Here is a 24,730-nt window from a genome sequence, read left to right as displayed (position 1 = left end):
GCTGTAATGTACTACATAAGAATACATTTTATTCAACTTTTATTCAAATTTAGTTTACACAGCTTACATAATTCTTTTCATAATCAAATTCTCTACTATTTTTATTGGGAAATAGTTATTTGTGCAACTAGTGCGCAAAGTGATAGTTTGCTGCACTGAAAGAAACGTTTACGCCCGATCCGTAGGCGAGGGTGGAATGGCCTCTTGAGTGCAGCAGAGGAACTTTGCGCAAGTATTTCACATTAAGTTTTTCCTACAGTTACCATTGAATATGAAAAGTGGGTAATTATGGATAAAGTGATGGCTGAAATCCATCAAATGATTGTGTGTGTGATGCTGTTATTAATAACAATCATAATTCATTTAAAAATTAATAATCCAATTGAAGTTGAAAATTTTCAGCCAAAGTTCTCATTTTTATTCATTCAAGAATCAGAGAAAATACAGATAAAACAAAAAATTCGCATTCAAAATTCACGCCAAAAGCTAAAGATATTCAGAATTATGACCAACTAGAATTACCGAAAAGTACTATAAGTAAACTAAAAAATATTTATAAAATAACATAGACAACAGAAAATATTTTATTGTAGTATATTCTAATGTTATTTTATTGATTTTATCGATATGGATTTCGAACGGTAATTATTTAACCTGAAAATTCGAATTTCAAAATGTGTGTTTGCTACATTTCTCATTGCTTGGAGTTGAAATAATTATTACTGTCAATAGAAAATAAACATTATTTATTATTAAATGATGAGAAGTTATTATTTAATTATGATTTAGATAAACATTATTCTTGTTTTGGATTTCTAGATTGGGATTTTATCATAAATGTAGGATAGCCATTGAAATGATCCTCATCTAAATCTAACCACAGTCATTGTTACCAGCTTAATTTTTGTTTTCATTCACTAATCCTCCATATAACCCACCAACTATTTTGTGTTGCCATGTTGCAAATCTGGAGTGCAGAAAAATTTTTTCCCGCACTAGAGCGGAAAAGTGATTCTTTGCGTTCTGTAATCAGTGCAGGAATGGCCACTTTTCAAGGTATCTGTAGGAAAAATTATTTGTTTACTGGTCATTAAAGAAAGTTATTGGGCATCAAACGTAGACATCTGTGTTTTTCTACTTAGATTTTTTGCATATTTCATTTTTTCTCAAAAACTACTCAAACTACAGCTTCCAGACTAGTTTTATTCGATTTTTCACATATTTTTCCATATGAATCCAGCATAAGTTTTTCAAAAACTAGTCCCCAAACAATTCAGCATTGGTGTATTTCACCAGAGGAACTGAATTCCGGGCGAAATCTTTCACTCTGTATAGCTCGCTAATGAAGCGTTTATAAGGATATATGTTTATATGAACTTTTTTTCTTATTTTTACCTCCACTATCACGTATAAAAATATTTTACCACAATTATGAATCACTCTGTATATATATTATATAAACTCATGTTATTTCAATTATCCACTGCATACTGCTGTATATTACTGAAAGTTGATAACCCTGATCTACTTTCAGCCTACTTCATTATATTAATCAATTATTTGATCTTATCTACCTATATAATTATTTTACTTTATCAATTTTCTGTTTTTTTCTCTTAAATATTCATATTGATTGAAACATTTACAATATTCCCATTAATAAATAAATCCTTAGTTTAAATAATGAAATTAAAGTTTTGGTAGAGAGTTAGTGGGGAGGGTATGTTTAATATTCTTTCCTAAGAATGGACATTGATATGTCCAAAGCTCCGCCAATTTATGTAGATGCATAACAATGTAATTATTATCTTACAAATTGCTTTTTCATATCATATACAGTTCAATAATTACTTTCTTAGTCTATATTATGTAAATTCATCTATAATTTTGCTGTATTGTAAGCTATTGTATATAAGTGTATAAGCCAGTATATAATGTAATCTACATAAATAAAGTACTCAATCAATCAATCAATCTATTTGTACAATAAATAATATATTATATAATAAATATTTATTGTATTATATATAATAAATAATAATATAATGTTGTGTGTTTTGATATTTATCAAATAATAATACTATTTTTTATGAATTTTCATCACTTTTCTTATGTTTCAGATTCAGAAAATGGTTTATTCAAACAATACATTCATATTTCCAATTATATATTGTATTTCATTTGCATTCTAATGATTGTCGTGGTTTTGTTTGCTGTGAAAATTAAGTGCAATAATATGAAGAATGAAGCTAAGACTTATGTTGGTAAGTTCTGTATTATTATACTTCATTATTATCAATCTTTATTTATAATTATTTCCAGTTTATTGTTTCGTTTTAATGCTAGTGTATTGGAATGAGATGGGACCGCTTAAAACAATAGATTGACAGGTAGAAGTTCAAGTGACCCCTCAGCGGTCGCCTGAACTGTGGGAAATCTCCATATTTCCATGACCAATGTGCGATTTCGATAGGGAAAAGTAGCAATGCTTAACCAGGTGAAGGGTTATATTGTTGAGAAGAACAATGATGGAAGGGCAGAAGCGGTAAATGGACTTATAAGTGGAACGGCAATACGATATATTCATGATAATCATTGAATCAAATCGGTGGTTGGTTGTACCTGCCACCCACCATAAAATGGAATCAGTTGTTAAGCAAAGATAGAACAGCTTTTAGCTTCATACAGTTCGAATTAATCTTCATTTAATTTTTTAATTAGCGTGAAATCTAAAATTTTATAAGTTCCATCAATCATATGCATTTCTCCAAGTGGATTAGTAACACCACTGCAAATAAAAAAGTACCTATAAAATAAGTATTTCACAAAAATATCAAAAAGATTCAAGATAAACCTTACATTTAAAGCAATCTAAATTTACAAGAAATTATAATATTTTAAGTTAACGCCAATCCATAGTTGTTATTTTATATAAAAGCAAAATGACTTTCATTATGCATTCACTCAACAGATTCTATCAACAGAGCATGAAATATACTGAGCTGAAAACTTTCATACTTAGCAGACTTATTAGGTTGGACGATTGGGGCGATTCACACATCAGGATGCGCACTAAGGACGTATTTTGAGATTTTCGCAAGGATACGCCCAATGTGTATCTTTGCTGCGTTCTCTAAGCTTTTTCAAGAACTGATAAGCATAAAATATTTGACTTTGGTACAAAAGTTCAGTTGAGGTATGAAGAATGTTTGGAATACTCCCAAAATTACATCATAAATCGGCGTATTTATAGTTATTATTTTTCGATTGAAACCTGGATAGAATTAGAATATCTCACTCAACTATGATTGGGCCTACCTATTATGTCCATTATATACGTTTTCCACTTATTCTTTGTGTTTTCATTATTTCAAAACTTTGAAGAACAAGGAAAAATTTCGTTTCAACTTTTGTACAATTATTATAATTTTTATATTTCACAAGAATCCTTATAATAAAAAGTTGGATTTTTCTAAACTTTTATTTACGAGATGAATACTTATTTTACTTATTTTGAGGATTTAATTTGTTATCCCTCATTCAATTCAATTCAATTTATTTTACCAAAACACAAAAACAGTACAAAGATGTGACAATCAGAAAAAAACAATAATAATTATTATTCTAAATATCTATATCATCTATCTGTAAAATACGGCTGGAGGTGAAGAACTACTGGCATAAGTGAAACACTCATGGGCATTAATGGCCTGTCTAGCGGCGGAGAGGGGTGTCACTGTCTCTGAAAACGTGATTGTGGCCCCGAAAGGGGCTGGTGGGCTTTGCTGTTGTTAGTAGTGGAAGCAAGATGGCGGCGGCCCGCTTCCACGCACTCCTAGGGTCCTGGCCGTCACCGGACGTGTAGTTCGTTTTGACTGGGCTGAGGTGTAGCGGCTGCAGTCGCCACTCCTTTATGGGCGTCTTGAGCGGCGAGAGGGGGTGGGCTACCAGTCGCTGCAGGTCTTGTATGTTGGCTGGCAGGTCGTCATCGCTGGCAGAGAGTCGCGCTGCAGCTGGGGTCCTTGATGCCTCGGCAGGGGTTGGTCAGGTTAGGACGCCGATCGCCGCGGGCAACTCCTCAGCGACTAACACGCTCACTTCAGGAGGCGCCACAGGAGTCTCAAAGTCAGCGTTTGCCGCGAGACAATCCCTGTGGCTAGCTATGGCAGTCTCAAAGTCAGCATTAGCCACGAGACAATCGCCACAGCTGACAGCACCAGTCTCAAAGTCAGCGTTAGCCACGAGACAATCGGTGCTGTGCTTTAGCTGGAGCTTGGAGAGCGTTGTCCGTGCCAGCCGCCGATCTCCCTTCCACAACCTGTGGCGGATCTTCTTCCCCAACTGCCGCTGACAGCTCCTGGATGGCTTCTTGTTGGGCATCAGCTGGACGTGGTTGTGAAATGAGTAGGCAGGGTTCTCGGCAGGACTTGCTGTGGCTCCCTTGGTCTGGTCTAGCTGGTGGCTGGGTGGTGACTGACTATTAGAGGCTGGAAGTGTCCAGTTTTATAACGGATTGAACTGGTTCCTCTCCTACCATTGGCCGAGCGCCCTCGGCCTATAGGAGGCCAGCTTCCAATGGAGTAGTGGCTGGCGTTGCCTGGCAGTGCAGACTGGAACTACTCAGTCCAACACCGGGGAGCGTCCCCGATGCATCAACTGGTAAGGAGGTACTCAAAGCGAGAACATGGCAATGTAGGGAATTAGACCAGTGAGGAGGTATCAATTCCCCCCCCCTGTTCAAGAGAGCCGCAAGCGAGTGATTTATTATAGACAAAGATGCAAAATAGATACAGTTTTACAATGATTTAACTAAAAGTTATCTACATTGGTTGAGTACCAGTGAAAATTCTGGCCTCCTATGCAAATTAGATTGACCATAAGGGTTTTAATCTTATTGGTGGAAGTCGGCATTGTTAGCTGTATCTGCGGGGGCTGGTCGCAACTGGTTCTCCTATAACTTGACTTTTTAGCCATGGGTGATCTAGTAAACTGCACCTTGTTGATATGTGACTGAGTAAGGTCCTTCCCATTTAGGGACGAGACCTGTGTTGAGTCCCCAGGCCTTGTTGGACAGCTGATGGTTCCTGGTGAACACCAAGTTTCCGATCTGGTAACAGGGCAGAGAATCAATGTCAGAAGTTGCATTGGCTGAGATGTATCGCTCATGATGGTGCTTGGCTTGTTGTTGAGTGGCAGTTATAGTGTTGAGGTGTCGATTTACCTCAGCTTTGTACCGTTCCCCAGTGGTGGAAGACCAATGGATCAATTCTCATGGACGAGAGAGGCTGTGTCTGAGAAGTATCTTGCTGGGCCTGTACTTGGTGGCGGCATTCTGGCGATTGCATAGCATGAACAATATAGCAGGTAATTTTCCTCCCCACTCTTGGTGTTGGTCTTGTAGGTGAATGCACAATCCTTTCTTCAATTCTTGGTTACGTCTTTCTGTCGGATTTGCTCATGCATGATAGACGGTAGTGCCGCTGTGCCCAGAGAGTATTATGCATTAAAAAATACCAAATTACAAAGGACGTGATAGGGACGACAATAATATCCCTCAATAGAACAAGAAAGGAATAGAACTAACAAAGACAGAATACAGGAAAATTCCCTCAGTCAAAGTAGAAGACTCAGCAATAGAATGGACGTTCAACTGATTTTTTATGATGATTTTGTGTCTACAACAATTCTAAGTACTCTAGGAAAACGTTGGAAAACAATAGAGGAAATATTAGAATTTAATTACGTAATGAGCAGAATGTCATCATGAAACTACTCTGATACCGTGAGAAAATCACAACATTAATCCAGCACTCTAATAAAATTTTATCTAGGAAAAGTTATAATTTTAAAAAAAATAAATACATTTTGGCACAGACTCCCCCCCTTAAAGCAAATTAAGACTCCAGAAAATCTGCGAAAGTTTTTTTTGAGGGTTGAGAAATGATAAGGGTGAACGCTGATAGGGGATGCGAGAAGAGCTGAGTAACGTGGAGGAAAAGTGGCAGCCCGCAAGGCCTGTAGTTTTCAGCAGACAGCCACCACTCATTCCTCTCATAGTGGCAACCGGTTTGGATGAAGTGGGGAACAGTGACATCACAGTGATCAGTCAAGGTCGAAATCAACACAGTTCAATGTTTCCAATATAAAGGCTGAAGCTGTTTATATAGGCTGAAGCTGAACAGTCATCAGAATAACAATCTTTCATAAGGGCAAGCTAACTACCTAACACTATACCTATAACAGGGCTGTACAAATAACTGATAACACTACCTAGTATACAATAATGAGAAAAGGTATATGAATGATTATAGGGATTACATCTTAACTTATGAAGTAAAAATAAGGGGTATAACATTAATATAACATAAACTAGTTGTGGCCACAAAATCAACTAATCTACTACCTAGGAATTTTTATCATTTGATTTAAGTTGACTTTATCACATTACTATCATTCAAATGATCTGCTTGTTACTTAAGAGTGGGCGAGAAATAGCAGGATGAGTCCATCCAATTTGTTTTCAAGTTACATTACTCTTTTACTTTACTTATAGGATATGCTATTAGATATACTCTTTCGCCAATCTTGAGAGGAATAGAACTTCTGCGCGAGTCTTATTTTTCCTTCACTCAGCTGTGCGATTTTTAGAGATTCTTATAAGCTGATTTCCATAACTTCTTTATTTCTACACTAAAATCCTTGGGTAGCTAATTAGGGCTTTGTGCACAATACTCATGGATTGAACTTTTCTATCAGGCATTATAGTTGGGAAAACTATCAGAGATTGTTCCAGAACAGAAATGAAATGCATTATTTTTGACTCTATCTTTACAATATTCTTTCTTACTAAATCTGCACTCGACGACAATAATATCCCTCAATAGAACAAGAAAGGAATAGAACTAACAAAGACAGAATACAGGAAAATTCCCTCAGTCAAAGTAGAAGACTCAGCAATAGAATGGACGTTCAACTGATTTTTTATGATGATTTTGTGTCTACAACAATTCTAAGTACTCTAGGAAAATGCTGGAAAACAATAGAGGAAATATTAAAATTTAATTATGTAATGTGCAGAATGACATCATGAAACTACTCTGATACCATGAGAAAATCACAACGTTAATCCAGCACTCTAATAAACTTTTATCTAGGAAAAGTTATAATTAGAAAAAAAAATTGGCACAAGAGGATGGATGGAAGGGATGGCAGCCAACAGGCTGCTGTACTTGGAGAGGATAGATGGAAGGGATGGCAGCCAATGGCCACTGTGCCAGGAGGGAAGGGATGGCAGCCAATGGGCCACTGTGCCAGGAGGGAAGGGATGGCAGCCAACGGGCCGCTGTGCCAGGAGGGAAGGAATGGCAGCCAACAGGCCGCAGCACCCAGAGAGGATGAACGGAAGGGATGGCAGCCAATGGGCTGCTGTACCCAAAGAGGATGCATGCAAGGGACAGCAGCCAACAGGCTGCTGTGCCCAGAGAGGATGGATGGAAGGGATGACAGCCAATAGGGCGCTGTGCCCAGAGGGGATGGATGTAAGAGATGGCAGTCAACAGGCTGCTGTGCTCAGAGGGGATGGACAGAAGGGATGGCAGCCAACGGGCCTCTGTACCTGGAGAGGATGGACAGCAGCCAATGGGCCGCTGTGCCAGGAGGGAAGGGATAGCAGCCAACGGGCTGCTGTACCCAGAGAAGACGGATGGGGATGTACAGCAGTCAATGGGCCGCTGTACATAAGGGACGGACGGCAGCTGATGGGCTGCTGTACCAGGAATGGAGGACAAGGTTGTATGGCAGCCAATGGGCCACTGTACAAGGAGGAGGAAGGTTGGGAGCGGAATGCTATGGTCTGGGGCTTGTCCGGCGTTAAAAAACTCTTCCAAAGTAGATGGGATGGAGATCAGCCACCACCAGAGGCAGGAAGAATCCTCTTGATGTGAGGAAGATGGTGCAAAGATGGTGCACCATCAGTACCCTCCTTATCTCTGCAGTCAGCTAGCTTGCTGATAGTCAAATATCTTTTAATAATATTATTTATTTCCTTGTTACAATTTCACTTTGTGGCATCACACTCCTACTTGTGGAGGGGGTGGGGTGTCTGTGGCACCACCTTAAAACTCGTGAGCCATCTAGGTATCACCTTAAGAGGTGATATGAGATATAGTGAGTATGCCACTCACTATGAGCGTAATCTATGCCTGGTCTATGGGCACATATTTACACTGTCCATTCAGTAATTGGGACTCTTATACATGGCTTGCTGATCCATTTGCGCTTCCCTGGTGTTGATATGCGGTGGCACCACACTGGATCCTTATTTCTTGAGGGACCTGGTGTGGGATCCTGTGACTGTGGAACTACCTCTTTGACAGTTGAAGACTGTTTTGGCTCTTCTACATCCTTGTCAGTCAATGGTGACATTGTTTCTTTCTTTACCATCTTCCTGTTTGTTGGGTATGGCAGGATTGTGGAATTGTCTTTAGAGGATGATATCCCACCTTGGTTTATCCTCTTTGTGTCGACTGATAGGCTAGATTCTGACTCGTCATGAGATGGTTTTTGTTCCATCCTAACTTCCACAACTTTCTCGGATTTCAAAGTGTTTGCGCTGGCAGTTGAAGCATGAATCACGGCCTGCCGTTCAGAGTCGGTAATCTCATCACAGTGATCAACTATTTCGTCCCAAGATGCTTGTCCTGGAATATATGAAAATTCCGCCCTGGTATCAATCAAGGCATTGAGTTTGACTCCATTCAAACCAACCTGCTTGAACATCCTTCTGTTGCAACTTTTTTTGTCCTGAGATTTGGAATCTATGGCCGATATTGTTGAGACTGTTGTTGTCCTACTCCCCAATAAGAGCGATTGCAACTGAATAGGCTGACTTGAATTCAATGGGGGAGGATCCCACTCTACCTCTCTCGTGAATGTATGAATATTTATTCTGTTTTCACGCATAAATTCCATGCCTTATAGCAACTCTTGTTCAAGTCCTTCCATTATAGACGCCGTTAGTGGAATTGTGATTTGTTCTATAGTTACATTGTGCCATGCTACCAAATTTATCCAATTGGTTTGATAGCTTTCACCCATCACCTAAAGAAAGTTATCGGTTCCAAATATGCTAATATCTTGATAAATCATGAATGGATCTAATTCCTATGAATAAGAAATCCAGTACAGAGCAAATCAAATTATAATTTTCAAACCATGTGTTGGCAATGCAAGAAACCTAGGCACTGGAGATCACACTGTCCCGAAATCCTGCCATGTCGAAGGTGCGGTAAGAGAGCACGGAACTGTGACTGTGATATGCAAAAGGGGAATGAAACATCAAACAAGACAGGTGTGGTGTGAAAGACACAAATGATTCCTGTGATCAAAGAGTCATCATGGGACAACCGACTATTTATTACCGTGACAATCAGCAGTAAAAAGTGTCAGGCGTTGCTAGATACTGGCACCGAAGCCAATTATATGAGAACCGGGGTCTATGAAGTTCTCTGAAAAATAGGAATGTTACAGGTGGAACCAGCACATCACCATGCGATATTAGCTGATGGATGATCCACCCCGTTGAATGGGAAGGTGACAACCAATTGTAATATTACATTTTCTTGATTGAAATCGAATCTTCAATTTGATATTCAAAATATTAATAAAACTTGATAGCAAATATTGGTGTAATCGATATGCGGACTTGACTTTTTACCGGAAATTGATCAGCTACTCAAATGTTGAACAATTCACTTTGACAAAGTTCTATTTCTGAATTAACAGATAATTCTAAACAACATAAAGGTTAAATAAATTAAAAATAAAGTATTATTGAAAACATATGGGTAGCTGCTAAGTCGAGCAATGCCTGTATCCTTCTTCCGGCCAGGGTTAAAGGAATCCTGGGAAGCGGCTGTCTGGTTAGCTGGATAGTTGCAAGAGTTGATGATCCAGGTGGTGAATGGCCGGTTGTGGGGGGGTTGGTATCGGCGTCCTCCTTGACTGATGGCGGGGTGTTGAGATCCTGGACCACGGTTTCATGCGAGACTATGACTTCCGACAAGAACTCGGTTGCTGGCTCATGTGTGACATGGCAGGGCGTGTTCTGGTCAGCCGATGAAGAGGCAGATTCTGTGTCAAGCTGCTGTGGAGAGTCTCTGTCAGCCGGGAAGAGCAGGTCTTTGGTGACATGGGGAAACTTGGCAGAGATCATGAGAATTGCGGGCTCAACATGGGCGTTCAGAAGCAACGGCTGGTCAGTGTTGAGCAGAACGGTTTCCTCAGTGACCTGTGCATGAGTCTGGGAACTGGGGGATATCAAGCAGTTCTCAATCGTTGGAGTTGTCAATGGCATGTTGCAGGTGGCGTTTGAAGGTGAAGGCGACTAGGGGACTCTCCTTGGTGTTGCCAGGGTTGCAGGTTCGTTGACTGTAGAGTTGCAATTTGGTGGTTTGTTTGATGGAGGGAACAGCTGGTGTTCGGTCCTGGTGGCTGTCGTGGCGTGCAGTTGTGGTGACAGCGGTCACTAAACATAGCAGTACTAAAATATGTTAGTACTTAATGTACATGTACTTAGAACATGAATGTGTTTGTTTTGTTTCTCAGATTTTTACATATATTTGAGCAATGAGACTAGATGTTGATTATTTGAAAAAATTTTTTATAAGATCTGTTTGACAACTATACTTTAGATAATTGTTGTAATTCTATATTATAGATGGTCGAAGTTAGGACCCATAATAAAATGTGAGTTAGATTGTGCCTTATCTAATCAAACTATCAAAGTCCGAAAATGTTTATCTATTCATATATGATGAAGTTTTGAGCCATAAATTCAATTATAGTGATCCACATCAGATAAATCAAAATTTATTGCTTGTGGATTGTAGATTCAATCTGTTGAATACAATATTTTATGTTTAACAATATATAGTTCAGTATATGTATAGTTTCATAAACGGTTCAGGCTATGCTACTCTTTCTCAAATTTACTGACAATAGTTCAACTGTATTTTTTCATTTCTTTTTCAGTATCATCATTCAGCAACGATTTATATTGTGATGGTATTAGTAAATTCGAAGAAACTGAACATGTGTATGCTGAAATTGAATATGATGGATACGAGCAACCTAAAAATATAATGCTTGAATTTAACAATTCATGAAATTCGTATGAGACCGAAACATTGTGCTGCTGGACATACTCAAATTAAGGAAAGTGATTCTCGACTACAGTACTTCACTCAATGCATTCCAATTCAATTAAACTTGATTCAAAGAATGAATCCATGCTACTGTAAATGATGAATTGTTTCCTATTGTTCTAACCTGTTTATTTGTTTACAAATTCCTTATATCTCCTCATGAGACAATAAAAACGTCTTAGTAGTTAGAAACTATGTTCTCCAGATCTCTTGTGATATTCAATGTAGTAGACGATGTCATTTTTTGTCAGAAAATTTCTCATCTGTTAGTAGATTTTCATCTCACTGTCTATCTGTGTATCTGTTATATCTTTCATAATTTCTCATTGAGAAGAACTGTGCATAATGAGAAAGATGAAAAAAGAAAAAAATTGTTAACTGCTCTAGAACTTGAGATGAGAACGTCCACAACTTACATTAAAGTAAACTATCCAACAAAGTATTACCATGAATTTAAAAATGATTAACTTAGGCTTTTTCAATCTAGAGAACTATCCATTAAAATATTAAGCTGATATTTGTACATGTATGTGTTTATATTATTTGTCATATTTATGATTAAACAAAATAATTACTATGATACTTACCTTCAGTGTATTTTTATGTCTTGTGTCATGTAAACAATTGGTCTGAAAGAGCTCAGACTGCTACTTAATTGGTAGATTTGTCCTTCCTTCATACGGATGTGTGGACTTAAATTGGAATACAAAGGAGACAGAAAAACAAAAAAACCTTTTTAAAATATTTGCCTAATATAATCAATATTTATACAGTATCTATGAGGTTTGGGTACGTTCTAGAGTATCTGAATGTTGATAGTTCAAATTAACTGATTTTTTTCCTTTATAATAAATTACCTTCAATTTCCTCTAATTACATAATATATATAATACTGTAATTATATTATTAAACAATAAAAGTAGGTTTCTTAGTTTTATGATATACTCCTTTTAACTGCAAAATAGTGTTTTTCACGTTATTTTTTTGCATTATCTTGCCAATATAATGATTGCACCAATCATTGAATTCATTCTACGGTACTCCCATTCAGTTTCATTCGATTTCTCAGCAAATCCCACAGAAGACAGATTGATCATTAGTAGATATAAATTACCAATCCTGGGACAACATGTGTCAGAATTCCCAACATAACCTAACCTAACTAAAAAATTCAACCTAACCTAACCTAACAAACCTAACCTAACCTAACCTAACCTAACCTCAAGGTCAAGGTCAAAACTTCAATAAGTTGAATACTGGTGAGCATGGTCCATGTTGAATAACTCCTCCATGGAGGAGTGAGGGTCATTGAAAATGTCCATGTTGAATAAGTCATGACTGAACATGGAGGAGGTGGAGTGGGAGTTGTTGAAAATATCTATCTTCAATGCCAATTTGATCTAGAGCAGCATGGACATGTTGATCTAGAGTCTCCCATGGACATCTTGATCTAGTAGGTCTACCATGAACATATTAATCTGGTGTGATAGAGGTCTCCATGACCATGTAGAGTGACAGGTCCTGCATGACCAGCTCAATACGTCCCTCCCATTGACGCCCATAATGCTGGTGGGCATGACCATTAGTCATGTGACTGAAAAATGACTGAACAGTTACTGAACAGTGACTGAACAGTAACTGAATACTGACTGAATACTATGGAATGCTTGCTACCCAGAGGATATCTCATCACTGTTTGGATATTCAAGCTCCTTGTATATACTCTATAGAATGATCACTTCTTCTTACATTACTAAATGTGGGTTAAGAGGATTTGAGGGATAAAAACCTTCTGATTTATTTTTTTTTAAGTTTTGAAGTTTTGACCTTGACCTTGCCCTTGAGGGTTAGGTTAGGTAAGGTTATGTTTGTTAGGTTAAGTTGAATTTTTTAGTTAGGTTAGGTTACATGGGGAATTCTGACACATGTTGTCCCAGGATTGGCAATGTATATCTACTGATATTGATAGATCACAAGTGAATTAGGGAATTCTAAAGTTGTCAATTTAGATAGAAATTAAATTGAGTTACATTTTAGTTTACATCCAAATTTTCATCCCTAAGCTTTTGGTTTCAAGCTAAGATCAAAGAAAGAAATCATATAATGGTAGTCAATAATTAAAGCGATTGAATAAACTCTATTCAGATCTATGCAAATTCACATTGAAATGATCCCACTTTAATATTTATGATTGTAGAGTTTAGGACATGTGTGAAATCAGCCACAATAAATGTTATACTATTATGAATGGACTCTTATGTATGAATGGAGTTCCATGGAAGAAAGAATCAGTGGATTGGCTGCTTTTACACATTTGGATGAGTGAAACGAAAAGTAAGCAACAGGCTATGCCAAAAATTCCAGAATAAGCAAGAGATCCATGGATACCAGAGTCATCAAATTCCAAATCAACCTAATTTGGAATTTAATCTTCAATTGCCAAAGCCAAAATAACATGATCACTGCTAATTTGATAACTGTCAATGGGAAATATTAATTGCCAATGAATAAAGTCGAGGGCGACTCTTAAGCCCCAACCCATAACCTAAAAAATTTGCTGCAATTACACTACTCTTCTACAGAGCACTTCCAACACATCAATTAATTATTTGAATGATTTGACTCAATAATTTTCATGCCAAGTTGTGGCCTAATCTCAAAAACGATTATAACAATTTTGGTAGGATTTAGATTATAAATGTTTCACAAAAATAATTTTATCTTTTAATTCCCGTAGCGAAGCACGGGTGCCCTACTAGTTATTTTATATACTTTTCCGAGAGTTGCATAACTTGGCAAGTAGATGATGTGTTCATGTGCTTACCAAGTCTCGTTCAATAAGGTATATTTCATAAGGATGGCAAAAAGCGAACGTTCAAAAATCTATGTGTGTGGTTTGACTATAACTGTTCATGTGCAACTGGCTTAACTGGCCCAAGAAAAGCTCATGAAAATAGTTTTCTCATTGTATGAAATAACTGGATTGTAGGTACAGTATCGAGACTTGATATTAGAATATAGAAAGCTTCCCAATAATAGAATTGTTTATACTCATAGTTGTGTTCAGAATCATTTAGCCTATTTCTAAAGAATACTTACCGTACTTCTACCAGATGTTTATTTGATCAGATGCATGATCACAACAAGCTGATAATTTTATTTTGTGGCTTGAAGTTGGGTGCTACTAGTTTTCTAGGGGTGTATACCATCTGACCGACCTACAAACTGACCGACTATCTGAAGCAACATTTTTTGGTGCCTCAAGGGGTGTGTGCAATGGTAACTGCCTAGGGTGCGCAGGTTACAACATGCATTAGAGTATGCATGGGAATTCAGGAGCAAGTGAAGAAGTCACAGGCTCAAATGAGACTCCTCAGTATGTGGCTGAGAGGAAGCACAGCTGTCTGGAACTGCAGGAGCATGGCTGCCTGGCAGGGAGGAAGTGTGCCTGTCCTGAAGCATAGCTGAGTGGAGCATTGTTTAATCAGAGGCTTAAGAAATCCTTGGTGAGAATGTGTAAGCTCACAAAGAATAGTAGAGGGATCACATGCAGTTACATCTAAGATGAATCTAATGTTGAAATGTTAGAAATCTATGTTAATTTTAAGGAACTTGAACTGTTGATGTATTTGTGTTTAATTGTGATGTGTATGGAGCCTTTTGTAATCGGCTACAATATCTAGTGATTTAGATTTATGTGAGTTCAGGTTAAGAATTTATTGTTTAGTTGTTGTTTGAAATATTCATATTCAATGGAGAGCCATTGACAGATAGTGTATTTTGTTCTCTGGATGTTTTGATTACAAATCTTATTGGTTAATATTAGAAGGATAAGATTAATTGTGTTGGTATAGTATCAAGTTGCTGTAAATAACTGGGCTGAGGAATGCAACTATTGAGTGGCAGGAGAAAGGCATCAGGGTCAGATATCTAACACTGCAAGGACACTGTACAGATGAGTTAACTAACAGAACATGAACCTGTTCCAAGACTGGACACAGCTGTTTCATCAGTTGCAGGTGCTATCGGCCTATCATGTGGAGAGATCATCAATCCACAAGGAGTATGGTTCCAGAAGAAAGCAGATGTCCTTATGACAGGTGACTATTGGAGGATCCTGGTAGGCCTAGTTATCAACATCACTGAAATCAGTCACAAACTCTCTCAACTACACGATCACACCCAATAGCAGAATGCCATCGCCACTGCTTCGGAAAAAATGCCTGGTAATGGATAGGTTAAGTTTCAAAAGTAAACACGAAGTAAAATTGCAAGTCATGGCGGAGAATAGGGTCAATATTCCAATATTTGATGGACAAGAATATGCATCATGGAGGAAGCGGTTGATTATGTTTTTAAAAATGAATAAATGTGATGTTGTAGTCACTCAACAAAAGACTGAATCAGACAAAGACACAGATTGGATAAATACTGTGGCATAACAAACAAACAGTTGGATTTTAAAAGTGACTTGGAAACGGCTTATGACATCATAAGAAAATTCGATCAAATGTATTTAAAAGAGTTGACTGCATTACAAATCATTTGCAGAAACAAACTAGATAAGATACGACTAAAAGACTACACTGACGTTTCAGACTTTTTTAGTGATTTTGTAAAAACAATAAATGAACTGAAAAGTGCTGGTGCTAGAGTTACAGAAAAAGAAAAATTGAACTACTTGCTAAGAATGCTCCCGGATTCATACAGTTATATTGGTGACTTGATAGACGTTCTTAAAGAAGAAGATCAGACAGTGGACTATGTGAAAAGCAAAATTCAGTTGATGGACACTAAAAATAAAGGCAGCAACAAACTTCAACCTAATTCAAATGCGTATGCAGTTGAACATTCAGTTGGACACTCCAAAAACGTGAAGAAAGAATCGAGGTCATGCTTCATTTGCGGAAAACCAGGACATCTGAAACGGGACTGTCTGTTGTTATAGGAAAAACAACTTGCAACCAAGGAATAATTCTGGCTCAACCTACCAAAAGGGACAATTCCAGAAGTCAGGAATGAACATTTTCAATGTTGAAGTACAAAATGCTAAAATTGAAAAACATCAAGTAAGTATGCAAGGTAAGATTAAAATAGAATGGTTACTTGATAGTGGGTGTACTGATCATGTAATTAATAATGATGAATATTTTGATAAAAGTATTACTTTGGAAAATCCAATAGATGTAGAAGTAGGTGATGGAAGAATTTTAAAGGCAACAAAAGTAGGTACTGTGATTAGTGATTTCAATGTTTCTATTAAGAAAAGAAACGATTCAAATGAAAAATGAATAATTATTATTTAACGAAAATTTCAAATAAATGCTGCAAATCACCCCAAAGACTTCTGCTACTGCAGACATTGACAACAGGGTTAACAGCTGGATGAAAATTCGATGAGAACTACTATCCAAAAATTAGTTGCCAGCCCGGGAATCGAACCCGGTACGTACCAATTGCCAGTAGTCAGGAATGCTTACCCTCACACCAAACTGTCAATCTCTGGATAGCAGCGCTCATTTTATATGAAGCCATAGCGGCCAACCAGTTTACAGATGGAATTAAATAGAGAATGCATTCATTCAAATGCTAATTAATATATAATTATTATTTAACGAAAATCCTAAATAAATGCTGCAAATCACCCCAAAGACTTCTGCTACTGCAGACATTGACAACAGGGTTAACAGCTGGATGGAAATTCGATGAGAACTACTATCCAGAAATTAGTTGCCAGCCCGGGAATCGAACCCGGTACCTCCCAATCGCCAGTCAGGAATGCTTACCCTTACACCAAACTGACAATCTCTGGATAGCAGCGCTCATTTTATACGAAGCCATAGCGGCCAACCAGTTTACAGATGGAATTAAATAAAGAATGCATTTATTCAAATGCCAATTAATATATAATTATTATTTAACGAAAATCCTAAATAAATGCTGCAAATCACCCCGAAGACTTCTGCTACTGCAGACATTGACAACAGGGTTAACAGCTGGATGGGAATTCGATGAGAACTACTATCCATAAATTAAAAAAAAATGAAATTTAATTTTGAAAAAAATAAATGATTTGCAGCATTTATTTAGGATTTTCGTTAAATAATAATTATATATATTAGTTGGCATTTGAATAAATGCATTCTCTATTTAATTCCATCTGTAAACTGGTTGGCTGCTATGGCTTCTTATAAAATGAGCGCTGCTATACAGAGATTGTCAGTTTGGTGTAAGGGTAAGCATTCCTGACTGGCAATTGGGAGGTACCGGGTTCGATTCCCGGGCTGGCAACTAATTTTTTGATAGTGGTTCTCATCGAATTTCCATCCAGCTGTTAACCCTGTTGTCAATGTCTGCAGTAGCAGAAGTCTTCGGGGTGATTTGCAGCATTTATTTAGGATTCTCGTTAAATAATAATTATATATTATATTAATTAGCATTTGAATAAATGTATTCTCTATTTAATTCCATCTGTGAAAAATGTATATTATGTCAAAGATATGAACAGGAACCTGATAAGCTAGGTATTCTAAAATACTAATGAGCATGAAATTATTTCATGTGGTAACAGTTCTAAAATCTATAATCATGAAAATAGTCTAATAGCTATTGCTTGGAAAGTTGACAATTTGTACAAGGTGACAAGTTTTTTTATTGTAAAGAGAGTAATGTTAATATTTCAGAAGTAGGCAAAGAGACAAATTTGAAAGGGAAACTTCATCGTATGCTAGTTCATGTCAATTTCAATTATTTGAGATATAAGTGTAAAGATCAGATGCTAGAAGGTCTACCTACAGACCTTAGCAATGAATTCATGAAATGTACGATTTGTATTAAGAATACCTAAAATGAATAATTTACCTTTCAATAAAAACAGAACTAGAGCTAAAAAAATACTTGATATAGTTCATACTGATTTGAATGGACCACGCAATACCACTGGATATTGTGGTGCAAAGTACTTTCTTACTTTCATAGATGATTACAGTAAGTTAGGTAGGGTGTATACTATTACATCTAAGAGTGAAGTATACAATTGTTTTGTAAGCTACAATTAAGAAACTAAGATGTGACAATGGGACCGAATATATTAAATCTAAAGTGTATGAATTAGCTAGAGAGAAAGGCATAGTTATAAATGCATGTCCACCCTATGTTCATGAATTGAATTGCACAGCTGAACGTTATAATAGGTCTATCATGGATATGGCAAGATGTTTGTTAGCAGAAGCTAGAGTGCATAAACGCTTTTGGCCTGAAATAGTTTGCACTGCTGCTTATCTTAAAAATAGAACTTTAGCAAACACAATTGAAAATAAAACTCCATATGAAATAGTATTTAGTAAGAAGCCCAGTATTGAATATTTGAAATTGTATGGCAGTAGAGTTTTTGTAAGAGTACCTACCAGAAGTAAAACGTATTTCTAAGTGGGACAAAAAAGCAGAATTAGGAATTTTGTTAGGATTCAGTGATGTTGGTTATAGGGTACTAGTGAATAATAAAATCATTATTGCTAGGCACGTTGACATTGTAGAAGAAAATACCGTACTAAATGTATTGATTTATCAGATAAGGCTGAAATTGATGATAATTATAGTATTGAGATTAAAACCGATTGTGTAACTGAAGTAGATGAAAATATCCCGGATGTGACTACCCCTGAAACCTCAAGTAGCCTAAACCTCGAAGAAATAGGAAGGCTCCAATAAAATTTGATGATTATTATGTACTATATAATAATTCTTTGGATGTGAACTTTTGTAGTGTAGGAGACCCTGAAAATTATGATCAAGCAATACAATCAGATGATTCCAAAAATTGGATTGAAGCTATGGATGAAGAAGTAGAATCATTAAAATGAGAATAATACTTGGGTACTTGTTGACAGACCAGAGAACACAAAAATTATTGATGTTAAGTGGGTCTATACCAAAAAGTCAGAGACCAATTTTAAAGCTAGACTAGTAGTGAGAGGTTTTCAACAAAAGGAAGTAGTTGATGATATCTGTTCACCTGTAGCTAAAATGTTGTCATTGAAAATATTATTGTCATACTGTTGCGAAATGGGTTTATACATAGAACAAATGGATGTTGTAACAGCATTTCTAAATGGCAAGGTGCTATAAGAAATATTTGTACATCAACCTAGATATCCTCTAGAACTAATAGATGGAGCTAATAGGGTTTGTAAGTTGGATAAAGCTTTGTATGGATTGCGAGAGAGTCCAAGAGCTTGATATGAATGTTTTGATGAATCTATTGAAAATATGGGTTTTGAAAAGAGTAGACATGATTATTGTTTATATGTAATGAATAAGGGTATTGAGAAAATTCATTTGATTATGTTTGTAGATGACATTTTGATTTGTGGTTCGAATAAACAGGAAATAGATAATGTAAAACAATTGTCAGAAAGGTTTAAAATGAAAGACATGGGCTCAGTAAAGAACTACTTAGGTATTAATATTGAGTATGACTATAATCAAATGAAGCTCAATCAGACACCGTACATTGAGCAATTAACAAAGAAGTATAATGTAATTGATTCCAAATTGTATAACAACCCTATGGAAGCTAATCTCAAATTAGAAAAAGCTGATTTGAACACAGACTTGAAATATATATTGCTCCTTCTTTCACAGGACTGTTACATTTATGGAAATTTTGTAGATGCCGCTGTAAATTATAATTAGTGGACAATTGTTGTCCACATAAAGTAGGCTACAATGTTGAAATTAGATGATTTCACAGACATGATGGCTACACGTGTTCACTCATTCACAATGGCTGCCGACTGTAGGCCTACACAAGCTCATTCGTTCACTGGTTCATGAAAACAAAGTACCAGTTATTTTTCCAAGTAGCAGGTAACCAAAGTTAGTAGACAGAAGGTTGGTCACTCATCTATAGTATTTTAGTTGAAATGCAATTGGAGTGGGGGAACTGCAGCCGTGACGTAGGCTGTAGTACAGAGTAGGCAGAATATCGCATTCTTGAAAATCATACGGTGACCTATAGTCAAATTATATAACACAAACATTTTTTGACATGCAAGCTTTCTGTTTCTGCTTTACAATAATTATCAAAACATTTGAATAATACAAGCATTTTGCAATATAAAAGCAAAAAACCCACCTCCTAACCTTCCCTTCCAAACCCTTAAGGTTTTTTTATCTTCTAGGTCGTGTTTATATTTTGTAGTTTGGCTATACATCAGCTTGTGAATTTCGAGGATGAGATATTTTGATTCTCGTAGAACATGTGCTCGATACCAGCATGTGTTCAGTGCATTTATATGCAGGACCGGAACAAGGGGGGGCAGAGGGGGCGGTTGCCCCGGGCGGCAGGGTTGAGGGGCGGCAAATTTCTGGTTGCAGAAAATTTGTTTAATACAGTTTGTAAAAGTTTTTAATGAAACGAGCCAAACGTCATAAGTAAGTAATCAGTTTACTTACTCAGTTATTGGTGTCATCAATTAAGTAATTTCAAAACTGCATAACGTAATAATCAAACAATAATTATAATTTTACAATAGCAATCAATATAAATCTATTGCAACGAGTAGAAAACACTGAGCGAGTGAGAGCCCTAATAGCATAATAAGCAGCACAGCAAAGTTTGTTTACAATTTTAGCTGATCGCCATCCCACTCAATGCCAGCCTCACTGCCATGCCACCCTCAATCAGTGTTGCCAGATGTGGGGAATTTTCGCCTAGTTGAAAGGTAAATTTTTACTCTTAGAGTAAATTTTTAAATAAAAGAATTACTCAATTTGAAAATATATTTTACTAATTCTTGTATTTTCTATGACTTTTTCACTTATACTAGCTACATGGGTACTTCAATATTACTGATAAGAGGATAAATATTGAAATGTGGGGGAATTTTCAATCGAATGTGGGGAAAAACAGCCTCTGGGATTGTGGTATCTGACGAGTGGCAACACTGAAGCATCTTTTGCTGCTTTGCTAAGTGCAAGTTTGCAAGAGTGCAACTACTGTGTTTCGTGTTTTCTGCTGTTGTTTAGTTTTTTCCTTCTACATACTTAATTCAATTATCTGTTATTGCACTGGTAATAATGTAATGTTTACTTCTTTTTACTGTTGCCTTGTTGTTTAATATAACATGGATGGTCGAAAAAGGCTCAGTGGAGCACAGTACAAAAATTCAGCTAAAGAAAAGAAGAAGAGGCAAGACCAAGTATTATCAAAGACACGGAAAATAAACCTGTTTTATAAAAACACTGCAACTGCAAAAAATGGTAAGTATAAGTATGACAAACTCAAAACTCATTGTAATGTTCAATGGTTCTGTTGTTTACATTAAAGGGTACAGTTTTTAGTATTTTATATAAATAATACTCTTACTTCTTATTACTCTGGTAACTTTGTAACATAGCATAATCAGTAGTTTATACAATTTAATGGGGAAAAAATGTAAACTAAAATATTATAAAATTTTTGTTTGATATAAATGCTTCATTTTTGATATTATTAACACGTATACGGTAGTATAAACTATTTTATGTTAAATAAATTTCAATAACTAAAACTGCAATAATTAAATCAAAGTAACAAATCTAAACAAAAAGACTACAGCACATTATTTAAAGACATATTTTTTCCAGATGATGTTCCAAAACCTCAGTCGGACAACGCACAGTCTGGAAAAGGAAAAGAAGAAATACCTATTTTTGACAGCCATGGAGCAGGGACATAAGAAATTCTATGTATTGGAAATGCATAAGCATTTAATTAGTTAATTAGCATTTAATGCATAAAGCTTTTTAATTTGTTCTTTAACATTTTAAAACTTATAATTAGTTTGATTATTTTTCTCAGAAAAACATATAAAACACGTTTGTTAGTCTCTCTGAGAACACAACAATGGCTGAAATCATTGACCTATTTCTATTTGATTTTATAAAATTTGGCTCACATGTACTTGGATCTAAAATCGTATATAATTTTATTATAATATGGTGATTTAGTTTTAAAATAATTATTTGGTTCAGTTTTATAATATAAGTTCGAACAAATAAGCAAGTACCAGCTGATTTACAATAAAGTTTTTTGTTAAAAAATGCGGGGTTGGCTTTACACTTTCGGTTTATATGGACGATTTTGACTTACTTTAGCCACTAGTCGCCATTTTCTATTTTTCACAGAAAACTTTTTATTTTTGTTTGAAATCCTTCAACGTATGAAATTGAATTTGGGTATACAGGTTGAGATAATAAAAGTAGAATCAGGAAAAATATCATTGTTTTTCTTCCTTTAAAAACAAAATGGCAGCCATTAGAAATCTTTGAATACAAATATCATTGAAACAGTTGGTTTCAAAGAAAATCTATTTATTTTGTTTTAACCCTATACTATACTCCCTCTAGCCGCTCATTTTCAGCTCAACTCTGAACTCTGATATTTTTAGCACAAATAACGTGAATTATATTATTTGTTTGCATTTTTTACAGATGATAATAAACCCTCGTTTGTGCCCAGTACTACAAATACTACTGTCGCCGCTTCTGAGTCCAGTTCAGCTGATGAAGAAAAATTAAATCATGAAGATGAAATGTCACAGTCACCTTCACTTCCTGATCCTGAGACCTCTAGCTCTGGTCATAATCAAGACTCGTCCCCATCGGCTTCTAAAACTACATGTGAGTTTGATTTTAATTTCAACGACCCTGGCACCTGGCCAGAAACAATTTCTGACTCTCAAAGGTGCTATATTGTAAAAATGAGAGTGGAAAATGAATACGAACCTGACCTTTCTAAAAGCTTACGAGAAGGCCGAACCCTGACAAAAGGCTGGTTTACAAGAAAGTTAGGAAATGGAACTAAAGTTAAAAGGTCGTGGTTAGGTTACAGTGAAACTCGTAATGCTTTATACTGTATTCCATGTAGGTTGTTTTCTAATACAATACCATTAACAGAAGCTAAGTTATCTTCACTTTGCAAAAAAGAAGGATTTGTTTCATGGAAGAAACTAAGTGACAAAATACCTGATCATGACACTGCACCATACCATCAAAACTGCTTTGGTCAATGGAGGGCACTAGAGGCTAATCTTTTACCAGGGAAAGGCGGTATTGACAAAAACTTGCAAGATCAAATAAACAAAGAAATATCTCATTGGAAATCTGTCTTGCACAGCATAGTTGATGCTATCTTGTTCCTAGCTAAACAAGGCAAATCTTTTAGAGGAACACATGAAACTAAAGATTTTGGTGCTCCAGAAAGTGGATCTTTTTTAAACACCATTGACCTTATATCGAGGTACAATGTGCATCTTTGTCAACATATTGAGCGACATAAGAAAGGTCAGGTTTCCTACTTTTCACATCAAATACAGGATGAATTTCTAAATATTATAGCAACCGAAATCAGAACAGATATCATCAAGGACATGACCAATGCAAAGTATTATCCATTGATATTTGACTGCACTCCTGATATCAGTCACAATGAACAAATGACTGAAATCCTTCGATATGTCAAACCAAACAGCTCAGAGGTTGAAGAAAGTTTTTTGGTTTTTTTTACAGTACGGTAAGCAACAAAACAGGCGAAGGACTTACACAAGAAATTCTTGAAAAAGTTGAAAAAGATGGGCTGAATATAAAAAATTGTAGAGGACAGTCTTATGATAATGGAGCCAACATGGCTGGGAAGTACAAAGGGGTACAGGCTAGAATTCTAGAGAAAAATGAACTAGCCTATTTTGTGCCCTGTGTAGCCCATTCGTTGAATCTGGTAGGAGTACATGCAGCAGACGCTTCAGTTGAAGCACAAAGCTTTTTTGGAACTTTGGGGAGTTTATACAATTTTTTTGTTGCTTCCACTTCACGATGGGAAATTTTAATGAAGCATGTACCAACAACTCTGAAATCACAAAGTAAAACTAGATAGTCTGCTATAATCGAGGCTGTTGAAGCTGTGTACAAACACTTTGGCAAAGTCATAGAGGCACTAGAAGAAATCCTAGATCACCCTTTCTCATCATCTGACTCAAAATCAGAATCTAAATCTTTGCTTAACAAGTTGAAAACTTTTGAATTTATTGTTTTGTGTTGTTTTTGGTATTCACAACTGAAAAAGATTGAGTAAGCTTCTACAAAGAGAAGACTTAACAGTTGACCAGGCTTCCAGAAACATTCTAGGACTTTGTCAGTTTCTGAAAACTTCACGAGAGTATTCACAGTCTGAAGCACTTTCTGAAGCAAAGTTGATTGCACAAATGAATGATATATCTCCAGAATTCACAGAAAAAAGGAAGAGGAAAAGGAAAAAAATGTATGACGAACTTTGTGAAGATGAAGATGAAGCTGTAACCCACACCCCTGAAGAGCTGTTCATTACATCCATGCTGCAAATTTCGGATAGGTTAATCATGGAAATGAGCAACAGATTTAAATCATTGCAGAATATAAATGATAAGTTTGGGTTTTTGAATGGCAGCCAAATTAATGGAATGAGCTTAGAGAACTTGAAACTCAAAGCTGGTGAGTTGGCAGACACA

At 36.4% G+C, this 24,730-nt stretch overlaps 1 protein-coding gene across 7 annotated transcripts in view; it reads left to right on the top strand.

The window, feature by feature from the left end:
• LOC111062469 (multiple epidermal growth factor-like domains protein 11) overlaps positions 1-11,790 on the top strand; it is a 68,085-nt gene extending 56,295 nt beyond the window's left edge. For all 7 annotated transcript variants that reach the window (XM_039434434.1, XM_039434436.1, XM_039434441.1 and 4 more), the window contains 2 exons: positions 2,121-2,264; positions 11,032-11,790. In XM_039434434.1, coding sequence (XP_039290368.1) covers positions 2,121-2,264; positions 11,032-11,165 — 278 coding nt within the window. In that variant the 3' untranslated portion in view covers positions 11,166-11,790. The remainder of the gene's footprint in view (positions 1-2,120; positions 2,265-11,031) is intronic.
• Positions 11,791-24,730: the final 12,940 nt, after the last annotated feature.

This window comes from Nilaparvata lugens, chromosome 8 (assembly GCF_014356525.2).
Source record: "Nilaparvata lugens isolate BPH chromosome 8, ASM1435652v1, whole genome shotgun sequence".
In the NCBI taxonomy this organism is placed as follows: Eukaryota; Metazoa; Arthropoda; class Insecta; order Hemiptera; family Delphacidae; genus Nilaparvata; species Nilaparvata lugens.
The sequence above is the reverse complement of the archived record's forward strand: the minus strand, read 5'-3'. Positions and strand labels throughout refer to the sequence as shown.